The sequence below is a fragment of the Rhea americana genome, unplaced genomic scaffold (assembly GCF_003343005.1).
Source record: "Rhea americana isolate MKP2758 unplaced genomic scaffold, rheAme1 scaffold_6, whole genome shotgun sequence".
NCBI lineage: Eukaryota > Metazoa > Chordata > Aves > Rheiformes > Rheidae > Rhea > Rhea americana.
Window position 1 is genome coordinate 9,266,218 of NW_028186756.1, and position 13,761 is coordinate 9,279,978.

Sequence of the window (13,761 nt, forward strand, 5' to 3'; positions counted from 1 at the left end):
TATCTGGTCTCATTTAGTCATCAAATAGATAGTTTTCAATAATGCAAAAATGAAACAAACATACAGTGGTTCCACTCTTGTCTCAGTATTTATCCAATAGATGGTTTCCAAGGAATAATAAATAGCCTCTTGCCCTTTTGTTTTTCAACATAACCTTTCATGTTAAAGAATATTAAAAGTAGCAATTTGGGAAATTTTTACCTGGTTTTCTTTAATCCAAGACAATAATCCTGAAAAGCTAAAGCTGGCCCAGTTTCCGCCATAGTAATTTTTTCTGGAAAGAAAAGACAACAATGAAACTTAATGAACAAAAACTTAAAAACTTTTCTCAGATTTAAAAAGAAAATAAAAGCCCACAGGTTTTCCATGACAGATTTTACATGCACATAACATGTAAGGTGGTGGAATAAAGTATTTCAAAAATGTTAATCAGATGTAAAATTCCCATTTTCATTCACAGGATGGTAATGAGATTTYGGTCATTTTTGACCAAATAAACTATAGTCTATCCTTTACACCTGTAGATTAGTTATCCAGAGAATAAAATGTATTCATAAAATGCTGAGAAAAAGCATACTGGATTCCGTGAGGAACAGAAAAATATGGATATATATAACTACTTCTTGTCCAAGACTGACACTACACCTCTGTAACTCAAATATGTACATGAGGTAAGTTTTTTTGTGTCTATATCACACCACATAAGAGTTTCAGGTCCTGGCATGACCTAATAGATTTGTCACATTAACACGGCTATACTACTTCTGACTGAGGCTAATACAAAAATTGGAAACATTACATCATGTGCCACCTCCTAACTAACAGCATTCCCTGAAGTAGATATGGTTATGGAATCCCATAATCTTCCCCATGAAGTAGGGATGCTTCTGCAAACTGAGYATGGGTCCAGACAGTAGAATCCACACTTCTCTTATCCATTAGGTCAAAAAGAAATGAAGTTTCCATTACTCATCTATTGCTGACAGAACAATTATTATACTAACTATGGACTGTTTAAATCTCCTGGCAAAATCATTTCTAAACCGCATATACTGTAGGTGGAGCCAAAGGAACTGACTTGTACAAAACAATCTTATCTTCTTGAGTACTTTTCGGTGTGTATTTACAACCTTCTGCCTTGAAATTTTTAATTGTTTAAAATCACAGAAAATTAATAGTTACGCTGTTCAAAGAAATGGTCTCTGCTTTTTAAAATTTCTATCAATATTTTCCTAGACATCAGCTGAATGAATTAGCATGTGTTATCACAAATACCAGCTCTTAAATATTTAGTAGCTGTGATAGGAAAAATAATAAAACAATTACATTAAAAAAACACTAGCCTTTGCAAAATAATAAAAAAAAAAAGCTACTTCAGGATTTAGCTTGAATCTCAATTCACTAAATTATGCTAGTATTTCAGAAAAATGAAGGATACAAAATACTGAATGTATATTTAATCTTACTGTACACACTAAAAAAAAGTTTAAGAAGCAAGATGAGTTTTGTGTTTTACAGAATAATGCAAAGATAAATTCAACAAACTTAAAATCTCCTCATAACCTCCTCCATTTTTGAATTGTGGAGATAAGTGCAATCAAGAAGAAAATAAATTCAGGTTTAAGATAGGATGTTTTTGACAAGGGTTATATGCACTGACAAAGGCTTCATTAAGAGTGTCAGTCCCTTTACAGTACCAGGGGRTGATGCTCTATGTTGCTTACTTAGCATATGAAAGACAGATGTCTGCCAAACAATCCTTAATTGTTCATGACTAGATATTGACCTAAAAAAGTCTTTCAGCTACTGCAAGGCAACAGTAAGGAACATAAATAGAACATCTTTTGCAAAGACGACAAAATCCAGCATTCACTGAATAAAGGTGGCTTCAAAAACAGAATACAGTATTTAAGGCCATGGTCTGGGAGGTCAGGGCCTATAGTTTAAGAAAATCCATGTAGTTTATCCAATAATTTGTCCAATCTAAGTAGAAGAGATTCATCTGTAAATCTCTTACCAATCAGAAACGCAGTCTATGAAAAGGAGTTAATATCTACCTCATTATATGAATGATATAAATGAAGTTTAAAACGTGTATTTGGTAYCACTTAAAATACAATGCAGCAAGAATTAAATATATTACTGAATCCCCAATTCTGCCAGATTTCAGGCTGTATAAAAGCAATTGACAGGAATCTTTGTTCTATACAATTACTATCACCAGCTTTGCTTTAATGTTCAATGGAACAAGTTAATTTCTTGTTCCTTCTTGAGATTTCACTTAACAAAAAGCTCAATATCCATAAACTACCTGCCACTTCTGGGAATTCTGAAAAAATGCAGCCACCAAGATTTACTTTAAGAGAATCTGCTGCTTTAGTTGCAAGTTTCCTTGAATATGGAATACAATCTGCCTGTCAGAGCAAGCAAGGCCATTGATCACAGAAATCGCAGAGAAAATCTGCATAAAATTAGCACTGGGTTTCTTGAACCTATACCAATATAAATTTATGCATATTTGGAATATTTAAATTTAATAAACTTTGAGTAAGAGAAACAACTATATTAAATCACAAGTAAAGTTACGAAACTTTCTGTGAAGATGTCAAGACATCTATAACGTAAACATTCCTCTGTTCATCAGGTGGATTTTTCTTTGAAATTGCTTTTGTTTTCAGCTGCTATTGATGTGAATCAGGCTTTGCAACACAGCACTCTATAATGTCATCCTGAAGCTCAATCAATTCGGAGATAATAGTCTTCCTCAAATGGAAAATGAATCACAGCTCTTTCCTCTCCTCTGGAATATGAGTTTCTTTCCAAAGTTATGCTACACAACCTCTAATATTAATCTTCTCTGTAAGCATCAATTTCCAGATTTTGGGTTTTTTTTTGGCTAGGAGATTTGTAATTAGTTATTTACCTTGCATTACATGATGACTCAGAACTGCTTAATTTTCCTACCTGAAAACGCTACTGGCAGAATGAAGATCAGATATGATTACTGATCCAATCTCATCCTATGATAAACAGCAGAGTTTTTAATAATAATCTTGATGGGGAAATCTGAAAATGTGCAGGCTATTATTTTTAAAATTAGGAGTCCTTTGCAACCGAGTACATCTTTTTTATTATAATTATTCTTAAAAAGCAACAAAATAAGGAATTGCAAAAAGTAATGGGCAAGATCAAAGTCTAATAATTATGGATAAAATATTGTCTCAATCTTGAGAACTGAGCTCCTCCCTTCTCTTGATACACTGGCAAACTACAAAGATACGTATTTTTTCCTTCTTTTTTTTAGAGCTACAATTCAATTATCCTCTAGACAAGATGAAATATTGAAAATATGCTATTATTTCAGCATCCATTTGAAGCTGTAAGAGCATAGCTAAAAAAATCATTTTTGTATCAGGTTACATAAGACACAACATTTTTCTATTTCTAAAATATATTGTTGCCTAGATGCTTTTTACTCAAAATTTCTCTTCTATCACTTGCAGTTTCGTGTGAATTTAAGTACTGCTGCTTTTAGTTCAGATTTTTCAAATCCTGAATTTTTAGTTCAAAATTAACAGCAGAATAACCTAAGAAGTTTTTGTGACGTTTTGGAAATCCAGCCCAGTTTTCTCTGGAAAAAACTTAAATTTCTCTTCTCCTACATTATTTTATGTATTTCTTCTCAGTTGCTAACATCTTTTTTCCTACAAACACTCTGGAAGAATTAGCAAACCCCATTCCAGAACACACTGAAATTGCAAACTGGTTCAAACTAATTAACATTCTTAGACTTCACGCCAGAAGAACCAAGAGAATATCCAGTATTTCCTTTTGAAGATAGACAGCAATTTGAGAAATTGAACACTTAAGAAAGCATGAGATACACAAGTAAGACAGAAACAAGAGCAGAAAGACTCTTTCATGGACTATGTCTGTTAAGACGATTGCCCTTCTGAATGCCATGTCATAATAGCCATGGTAAAACAGTCAAAGCTGGTGAAGTCTGAAAAGAAGCTGCTGATGCTTCATGATTGCTCCCAAGAGCTGCCTGTATGTGTCTGTCCTGCATTTGATCTTTCAGAAAAAAGTCTCCTACCATCAGAGTATCTGTCTTTTGCAAAGAGAGTTACTGCCACATCGATTTTAAGGATCTGAACATAGAACGACTTCTATTTTAAACCCATAAAATCCCAGGTACTAAGTACACTCTCACATTTATTAGAAATTCCCATTCTGTCTTTGTAACCACATCTTAGAGAATAAGAAGCAGACTAACAAGTCTCCTTGGTTTTTAAAAGAAAATGTTTAATGCAAACTCTCTTGATATCTTTTCAGTTCAACAAAAGGGGTAGTGGTTGCAGTCACTAATATCACATTATATCATGGGATCAAGGGCAATTATCACAGACAGTTGAGACTGAAAGTTTTACACTGTAACACCCTGGATATGAGTTTGTATCCTTAAACAACATTAAAACAGCTTTTTCAAACAAGGTCAAAAGATACCTGAATTAGGACTTTTTTAAACAATTCCTTTATTTTTCATGGAAGGAACTGACTTGCTTTAAGAAGCATCCCGTTCCTTCTCTGGTTACTCTGCTTACACAGGTATCTCCCTTTACAGAAGTTAAGGATCGAAAAAGAAGGACACACAAAGACACAGGCTGTATTGTAAGTTCTGAAAAGAGATAGACATAGCAAGATGTGGAATGCACTACAAAAGCAGATAACAAGTGTGTGTGGGTGCCCAGGAAGCTTTTGGATGCTCACATAAAACAAAYAGAATCCTGGACACGAGGGACACCAAGTACTCTACACGCTATGCAAGGTCAAAGAGTAAGACAGATCAGAGGTGACAAGAAGCAAAGGGACATAAGAAGCAGGCAGAGTGAACTGGGCACAGAAGAGGAGTTAAATCCTGCATCTTGACACTCCTTCTATGTCTTTGAATTAAACTCTACATGGACAGAGAAGTCAGTCAGTGAGAAAGGATGTATGCAATACAACTATACTCTACAAATGCTGTATTCTAGATACTGAAAATCAAATACATACAGAGGATTAGAGGGGAACTGTACTTAGCTACATTTTGTTCACTCACCATCCTTGAATATACATAATTACAAGAAAATAATAAGCAGAGGATCGTAAATAGGCATCAAATCATCAGGAGAAAGTCCCATGCATATGGACAATTACTATGGGAGGTACATTCACTTAAAGTAATCAACTTCTAGTCTTAATCTACCCTCCTTTAGTAACTTCTACTTTAAACTAAGTGCTGATCTCCACATTTTAAATTGCAAATTACTTTTCTAAATCACTTAACATCTATCCTTGAAATTTCACATGTCAACAACTCATTAATATCTACAGTAAATGTAGCTCTCTGAAAAGAACCACAGATTTTACATTTATTGAGATGGATAGCTGGCAAAGAGAAATAGAGCTTCTTCAATTACTATTTGGCAGAAGCTAACTTTAGTTTAAAATCCATCTACAGGAATTTATGGCAACACTGCAGTGAAGTGACTGTTTTGAATAAGATAAGCTACTGTTGATGGTGATGCTTGGACAGTGTTTATAAATCAAACCTAGAATGCTCTATTTTATAATAGGCCACTTCAAAACTCTCTACCATAATCACCTATGCWGTATATTATGATAAATGCAAACATAGTTGGAGATTAAAAGAAATAAAATGATCTACCCAAGATAATGAGTGCAAGAAAACCATATATAGACTTTATCCACATGCATTTTCCACAGCTTATATCTAACTTAACTCAGATATTTGTAAAGAATAAAATAGAGAAATTAATCAAAATAGTACAGCTAACACAGAAAAGTATTTTAGTAATCTCAAACCTGTCTTATGCAATTAAGCTCATGTTCTTTCAGAAAGGGAACAATATAGTTTCGTTTAAAAAAAACAGTCATCTGAATAACAGCAGATTGAGGGGTTTTGTTAACCAAATTTCAATTATTCTGCTACCTTAGTAAAATTAAATTTGAAAATTAATCTGGAAATTAATATAATAAATACAATTTAGTTCAGACAGTCTTAGGAAGCTTGCCAGAGATTCAATTTTTTATTTAAAATTCCAATGACATCAGTGCTAGTTTTTTTTTTCCAAGAATACTAACTTACTTTAACAAAAAAGAGCAGATGGCAACTGAAATGTTTGCCTATTTATGGGAGGTTTTGTACAGTATAAACATTTTCATTTTTTGCCAAGATATGGTTTGTAGACTACAAATCAGTGAGCACATACACCAATTAAAACAGCAACTACTAATATAAGTGAAGAAAATCTCTGTTAAAAATACCTTTCCCTGACTTAAAAAGCTTATTGCCTGCACAAGACTTGGAAAATAACTCCACAGGAGAAAGGAATCAAATGTGGAAACCTTCATTATCATCACAAAAATAAAAGCATGTGTGAATGTAAATGAACGTATTTAAGTGAAAACAGTAATAAACAAAATCTGAATTCCACAGCTCTAATTGCCTGTTGATCTGAAGGATTCTTCATCATAGCTGAAAATAGGCGTGGATAAAACAAATCAAAGTTCCAGTAACTAACTGTTACTACAGATTTTTACAAACAACGGATATGAAAAACTGAAATAACAAAAAGTTGTTCATTTAGTAAAAACAAAGCAACTTATTGGTAATATATGCATTAAGTTTAAAATCCAATGAATTCAACACAGCTTTATAGTTGTGCACAATGCTTTTAACAATCTTGAAAGYAGTCTTTGTTTCAACTGAATCATTGCTTATCTTAAATATGGAGCATCAAGTAAGAGCTTGTTGTGTACCACCCATTCGTGAAGTGAAATACTAGAACATTAACCCATTTAAGGACTTCTTTCTGAGAGTTTAGTCTATGGACACTGAAGACTCATTAAGATGAGTTCTTAATCCAAACTCTCTCTTCTTGTTCTGAAGTGCACCACCTGTCCTCACTTCAGTCCAGGACAGGCAGCCAGAGGTTTATACGGAAAGTCAACAGCCAACTTAGCAACTGCAAATCGTATTTCAGTGAGCTAGTCTTGCAAGTTTTGAACTTGTGAAGGAACTGAATTTAGAAATACACTAAAAACTGATGGGGCCTTTGAAGGGCTGTACGCAAAACAGATTGCAGAAGCTTAATCTTGAACTAATGTAGTTCAGAAAAACTGAGCAGCAGGAAGCACATATCTTTTAAGCTTTTGGCTTAAAACACAGGAAAAACTGAAAACGTGTATACTGGCTACAGCAGAAGTCTCTAAACGTGGGTGCTGGATACACAGGTGCATGTCACAGGAATGTGCACAGAAAGGCAAGAATTCAAAAATACGATTTAAAAATAAAACACTAAGCCAATCTTGTAATTTATGGCAAAAAAGACTAACAATCAGACTACGCACCATTCCTGCTACAACCATTTCAAAATCACCTGTTGCTCCTTCTTTGCCTAAAACCTGCAAGTATCAACTAGAAAGGAGCTAACAGGCTGCCTGAAATCAGTCTCCACATGGACTGTTTATTTACATGTTACTGGTTAATAACAGAGTTATGATTTTACAGTTAAATATGAGTCTTCTTTTTCCCTCATTTGATACTAAACTTCACTGGATTATTCAGTTTGGTTGTATGTACAAGTATTTACCACAGCTGAGCTCTAATGCAGAAATCTGCTTAACTGTAGATGTTTATGATGCATCTCAGATTATGACAGCATTCAGCCACAGAGCTGCTTAGGCAGTCCTCCTTCTTATGACTCCCTACCAAAACTGTAGTAGTCTAGCCAATTGTATTATATGAACTAATAATTAGACTGAAAAAATAGCAAGGGGACAGCAGTCAACTGTGATCAAGATCAGAGGCACTGGAAAAAAAAATCTGTATAAYCTCACTTTGATCTCACATAATGAACTACAGAAGACACAGTCCAGGTATCTAGCACAGAAATTTTATGAAATATATCGCAYTGGTATCTTCTAGAGAAACCCAAGACAGTAAAGCAGCCTCAAAAGCTACTTAGTAGTGATCAAGATAGTCTCAAAGAGTTAAGAGGAGCCTTAAGTGGTAGATGAGAGATAGAAATTTTAAGAATTTAGTTTAACCTGCTGATGCTCCAGAATTTGATCTCAAACTTACCTCAGAAGCTAAAGTTCTAACTGCAGTTCTGTTACCAAATTTTGCTGAGTAGGTATACAAATATGCTGAGAGCCAACAAATACCCTGAATTTGTGCATCATGGTGTATAGTTACAAAGTTTATATATAAAGATTGTTGTTATAACAACTTCGGTTAGTTGGTAAAGAAAAGTAAAGTGAAATATTAATCTCTTAAAAGGGTGCAATGAGATACACTGAGTGGTGCAGCAAACATTTTTATTTCAAAGTGCAAAAGGAGTACTTTTGAATCAGCTGATTTCCCTGGTATTCTGCAAACTGATTTAGCTTGGGACATACAGATGACAGCAAACGAAGAATAGTGCTCTGTTCATCTCCTGACTGATCAGCCAAATATTTAATGATAATCCATTAAAATGCAAAAATAATTTTAACAACTTCTCTATGCATTGAGAACTAATAAAAATGGGATGCTGGTTAAACATTTTATCATTAGAAYAAATGATAAACAAATATCTCAGTTAAAAATTCCCACACAAACTGAATGGGATAATTATTGTCAGAAACCATAGCAAAGAGCACTGAACCTGTAACCATTCTTATCTGTATGAAAGAAGGAACACCCTTGAGCACAGTGATGTCCCAAATTAGTGGCTAACACTCAAAAATTGCCTGGAATTGCCCTCCATCTGTTCTTACGGATAAGAATAACACCCTAAAAATAAGGTGCACACATAAACTTACAAGAGCTTGATGGCAGATGAACACAGAACACAAGTATGTTCTGAAAGGTGCAGTGATGCAGACAGATATATTCCTAACCACTTCAACTCCTAAGAAGGAATATTGTTGGAATAACTTACGAATCAACATGAAGAACTCTCTGGCCACTTCTGGAACATGCAGCTGCAATAATAGATTCAGGCAAACCTGAAAGGACATATGCAAGTTTTAAAATTCAGTTAAAATTCAGTACACTAAGATATATTAACTTTGATTTTATTTCATTTGTTAAGTCAGTAACAGGCAACTCAAAGAAAAGAAATACATAATGCAATATGTTAAAGGTTACTGAATGATTATTTACTACTTATAAAGAATAAGAAGCTCTTACACTTTAATGGGATATTAAGTACAATTTAACACTCCTACAGACAAAGAAAAAAAAATCATTTCAAATGGTTTAGCTAGCTTTATTAATCCTAGAACCTGGAAAGCAGTCTAGAAAACATCTAGCAGGATCTAAATACATGCAATCACAGTTTCACAGTCTCTTTAAGCAGGAAAAGGCAAGACTACCATCAACACAAMAAAGTTAACCTCTCTATCTTTATCCTTGCCCATTCCTGCTCTCCCTTTGATGTGAAGCAGAGGGTTGGTTTGCAGTTGTCAATTCCATTTTTAGCAGTTACTATTTTGACAGATTAAAAAGAAAAACCAAAAATCACTTTCTTAACTGATAAAACAGAAGACACTGCAATAGTACATATTGCTTCCACATTGATATTTGTATTATAGAATTAATCTCAGAGGCAAATGGGAAGAACAATTGTATCAGTTCCAGGGACATGCATTCCACAGTCCAGACAGGTCTATAGGTAACAGTCACTTCAAAGCGGTGGGACGTGATGTTCTTGGCAGGAAAAATATTAAATATCAGAAAGCGGCTACTTTGAACCCACTTTGAAGTCCACTGCTGATGACATCAGAAGTTTTCTGCTCTGCAATATAATCACAAGGTATTCTGATCACCCTGTTTCAGAGCTTTAAAACACACACCTGCAGTGTATGTTAATTGGTTACTTACACCAGTTTAGGAAGCCAGAAGCCTTCACACAACCCCAAGGACTTCAAAAATCAGCACATTCAATTTAGTAATTGTATCTTATATTTAGAACAGGTCATCTTCCGACAATGTGAAACCATTTTACAAACTGTAAATGGACAGATTCACCACTGAACTAAAAGTACTTCTAGCATTAAAAGCCACTACTAGTATCATCTATCTGTGGATAAGAYGTGTATGTTGTATATGCTACTTAAAATGCAGATGTAATTTTTGACAGAAGAAATGGTGACACATTAAAATGTAACTAGAACAAAGAGCTCGACTAGCCTTTGGAGGAAGAGCGCCTAAATGAGTAATTATTATGAGTGGTAAAGGCCTATGCCTTGCATTTGATTTGAAAAGCCTCTGATAAAACTTCACTTAAAAGCTGAGTCTTTCAAGAAAGAACTCAAAAAACAACTTATGAAGAGACAACCATACTTCTGACTAGCAGAAAATACATAACTGTACCACATGCTCCAGGACTGTCACAAGATCCTSGATGCACACAGTTTTATTTATGTGAAAGTAACTCTTCATTCAGCTATCCTCCAAAAGTGTTTGCATTTATATTTCATTTCTCTGCATCTATCAACTACCTGGTTTAACAGAATCTACAATTAATATTTTATTTGTAGCTCCTAAAWAGGAAAAATATTTTCTTTTCCTCATTTGGGATGCACAGAATATTACTCTAGAAATGGAATTGAGAAGCTTGTTTCTCCTTCCTTATTGATAAAAGCCACTGAGAAAATGTTGTAAAACATCACCAGTGCTGCCTGGCTGATCAGGACTGGAGTTATAGCTACTAGGGCATAACTGATTGCTCTAAGCCTGATCCAATTGATACAATGTTGGAGGTCTGTTCTTCCATTAACCTTGGATGAAATTGTTCCCTGAATTAGCTTCCTCGCACTTGAAAGCTGGCATCAATTTTCTTCAGCAATCCTTTGCCTCTACAGGTACTGTGGCCCCCGAGTACCAACTGGCAACAGAATAAGAAAGTGTAAGAAAGGTGATGCCCATGCATTTTAGCTTTTGGAAAGGCTCTTAGAACAACTTGATGGAGCAAGACACCACTTATTCTTATGTGACACACAGACTCAGTAAACTAAAGAAATAAGACTGTGCCTTGGACACCAATTTCTGAATTCTGTTCTCCAACAGAAATAAAACCACACAGAAAGCAGGTAGCTGAGTCAAATGCAAATTACTCCAAAATGGGATCTAGATTGTATGATGGATACTTCACATGTCTTTTTGAGGAAAAGGCAGCTCTGGTAAACAGATTGTTATAAAATAGTTGTAAATAGTCCCTTTCTTCTCAAAAAACCCCCACCAACTAACTAACTTTGAAGTATTAGAGAGAGCACTATGCATCTCTAGCACATGAAGTTGAACGATCTCCTATAGCACACTCACAGCATTGTGCAGATAGGTCCTGTTCAGATTATTCAACTGCAGATAAAGATACTCCCTTTAGATACTACTCCTATTTGGCAACAGTTTTCTATTCTGAACTTTGGCATTTTGCAGACAGTTGTCTGAAAACTTTAAACTGAAATACAGTCAATCTTTGAAATACTTTTAGAGCCCAAGAAGAGGCCTGAGCAGATTCCAGAATTTCTCATTCCCAGTTTGGTTTGAAAATAATGATTTATTGCAGCATTCAGCTGATTGYAGGATAAAGGTTAGGTGCATAATATTGATTCTGAAGTTACACTTATGTCTAATGAGTAAATAAAACTGGGCACTCTTAGCTGTTTCTTTCATGAAAGATTACTCTAAAATTTCTTGCCATTCACCCCTCTTCGGGGGTCAGCCTGTGGTTTTGCTAGCTTAAGGGATGAAGGACTTATTCAGTGTTATAACCCGTGCCACTCATGATGTTTAATCTTTTTGAACAGATAGTTGACTACTCCTCCAACAATCAGGACCAAAGAACAGCAAGACCAACTAGAATCTGTATTCCCTTTTAGACTATCAAAAACCSTACAATTGTACTGCAACAGAAATCATTAATCAAATTACTGAGTCATCATGAGATCTGCCCTCTGGTAATATAATTAGTCCTACCAATTTTTCTGCCTCTCCAGCTATCTGCTTGAAGCTGCAAGAGATTCCAGGGCTGTATCAAAAACAGTTGCCAAACTAGAACAAAGTGATCCAGTAAGTGGATAGTATAAATACTTGGTTCATCACAAGCTTTTGATGAAGAACAGAGTCCACTTCTGATTGCACTAGTTTCTGCTGCCATTTGTTTAAGCACTATGTCTAGTATAATCTTCTTATAACCCTAAGAGGTAGATTAATCTCAATAGCTGTTACACTGCAGACCTTGCAGACCTCTATGTCTGGTTGTTTCCAATAAGCTCTGATCAGGTAGATTACATGCATTTTTGGATTTCCTCTATGAAGCAAAATCAGCTGTAGTTTCAATTTCATGAATGATGCATTTTGTAAGTAAACATACTCTTGCATAGCAAGAGTACTATAAGTATAAATAATTATTAGCTATGCATTATATAATTATCAAAATGTCAACTGAGCTTTTAGTTTCAATCCACCAAAATGAAAGTTGCAGATAAGTGCTAAACTAGAAAGTTCTTCTCTTGAGCACAAAGCTTTTAGTATCAGTTGGCTTTTTAAATAAAAGTTATAATTCATTTCTGCGTAATCCAAAATTAATATTCAGACTTACATATTGTGTCTCTTACAATTAGCAGCCATACATAACGCTATAATGATGCACTACCTCTTGGAGTGATTTTAAATGGATACCTTAACTGCCCCAAGCAGTTTATACACTGAACAGCTGCATATGCATGGAAGCATCTCAGTTCCTGAATTTCTCACTGAAAACTATCTTCCTGTCATCTAGCTGATATGCTTTTACTGAACTACATAAGCTTCTTATTGAAAAAGGTTTAAATGTTTAATTTGCTTTGCTCTATCTAATAAATAAATCACAAGCGTCTTTTCCATAACACAAAATGTTGAAGGGAAATATATTCAGAATGCTAGGATAGAGACAATTTCAAAACAGCAATCTTGTTGAGTCAGACCAACTGCAATAAATTTTGCTTGTACCTGAACTTCTAAGAAGAGAACAGCAGCTGGTTCTGGAGAAGCTCACTAGACAATTCTCGTAGAACTTTTYTGCTGTACGTAGAACCTAAATGGTATTTTATAATTTACCAGTAAACAATTTAAATACTTACTGTGTATAAATTTGTGTTAAAACTACCTAATTAAAAATAATAAGAGGTTTGATTTATTTTATGTCCACATTGCAGAATAATATCAGAAAATCTTTCCGCATTACTGAATATGGTAGTGGCACACGGAAGACAGCACATAAGGAGAATAAGCACTTGTAACTGATCAAGGAAACAGCCAAAAGTAAAAAGTTTCTTTTCCTACACTAGTAATTTCATATAACTATCTGCATACTAGAAGAGGAACATCACCACAAAAAGCATGGAACCTCATAGTTGGTGCAAATATGAATTACTTAGGAAAGAGACCAAGCAGACACTTACCCTCCAAATAAAAATTTAAGTATCTAACTTGTTACTAAAATTATGCTCAAACAAAACAGTGCTATCTGATAAGAATAGGGAGAAAAAAATCATAAATCAATATAAGAATGTGTATTCTGAATTTGACTCCAAGAAAGAAAAAAGTTACAGAAAATTAAAAATTAACAAAGACATGAGAAAAACAAATGTACATGAGATGTAGATAACAGCACAAAGAGGATATAATTCTAATTATATTAAAAATTCACATAAAAATTATATATG

General features: G+C 34.4%; 1 protein-coding gene across 2 annotated transcripts in view; it reads right to left on the reverse strand.

Moving 5' to 3' along the window:
• The window catches only part of CHM (CHM Rab escort protein), a 77,154-nt gene that overhangs the window by 57,371 nt on the left and 6,022 nt on the right, over positions 1-13,761 (reverse strand). For both annotated transcript variants that reach the window (XM_085319630.1, XM_085319629.1), the window contains exons 2-3: positions 8,991-9,057; positions 202-274 (exon numbers count right to left, since the gene is read on the reverse strand). In XM_085319630.1, the coding sequence (XP_085175756.1) occupies positions 202-274; positions 8,991-9,057 (140 nt within the window). The remainder of the gene's footprint in view (positions 1-201; positions 275-8,990; positions 9,058-13,761) is intronic.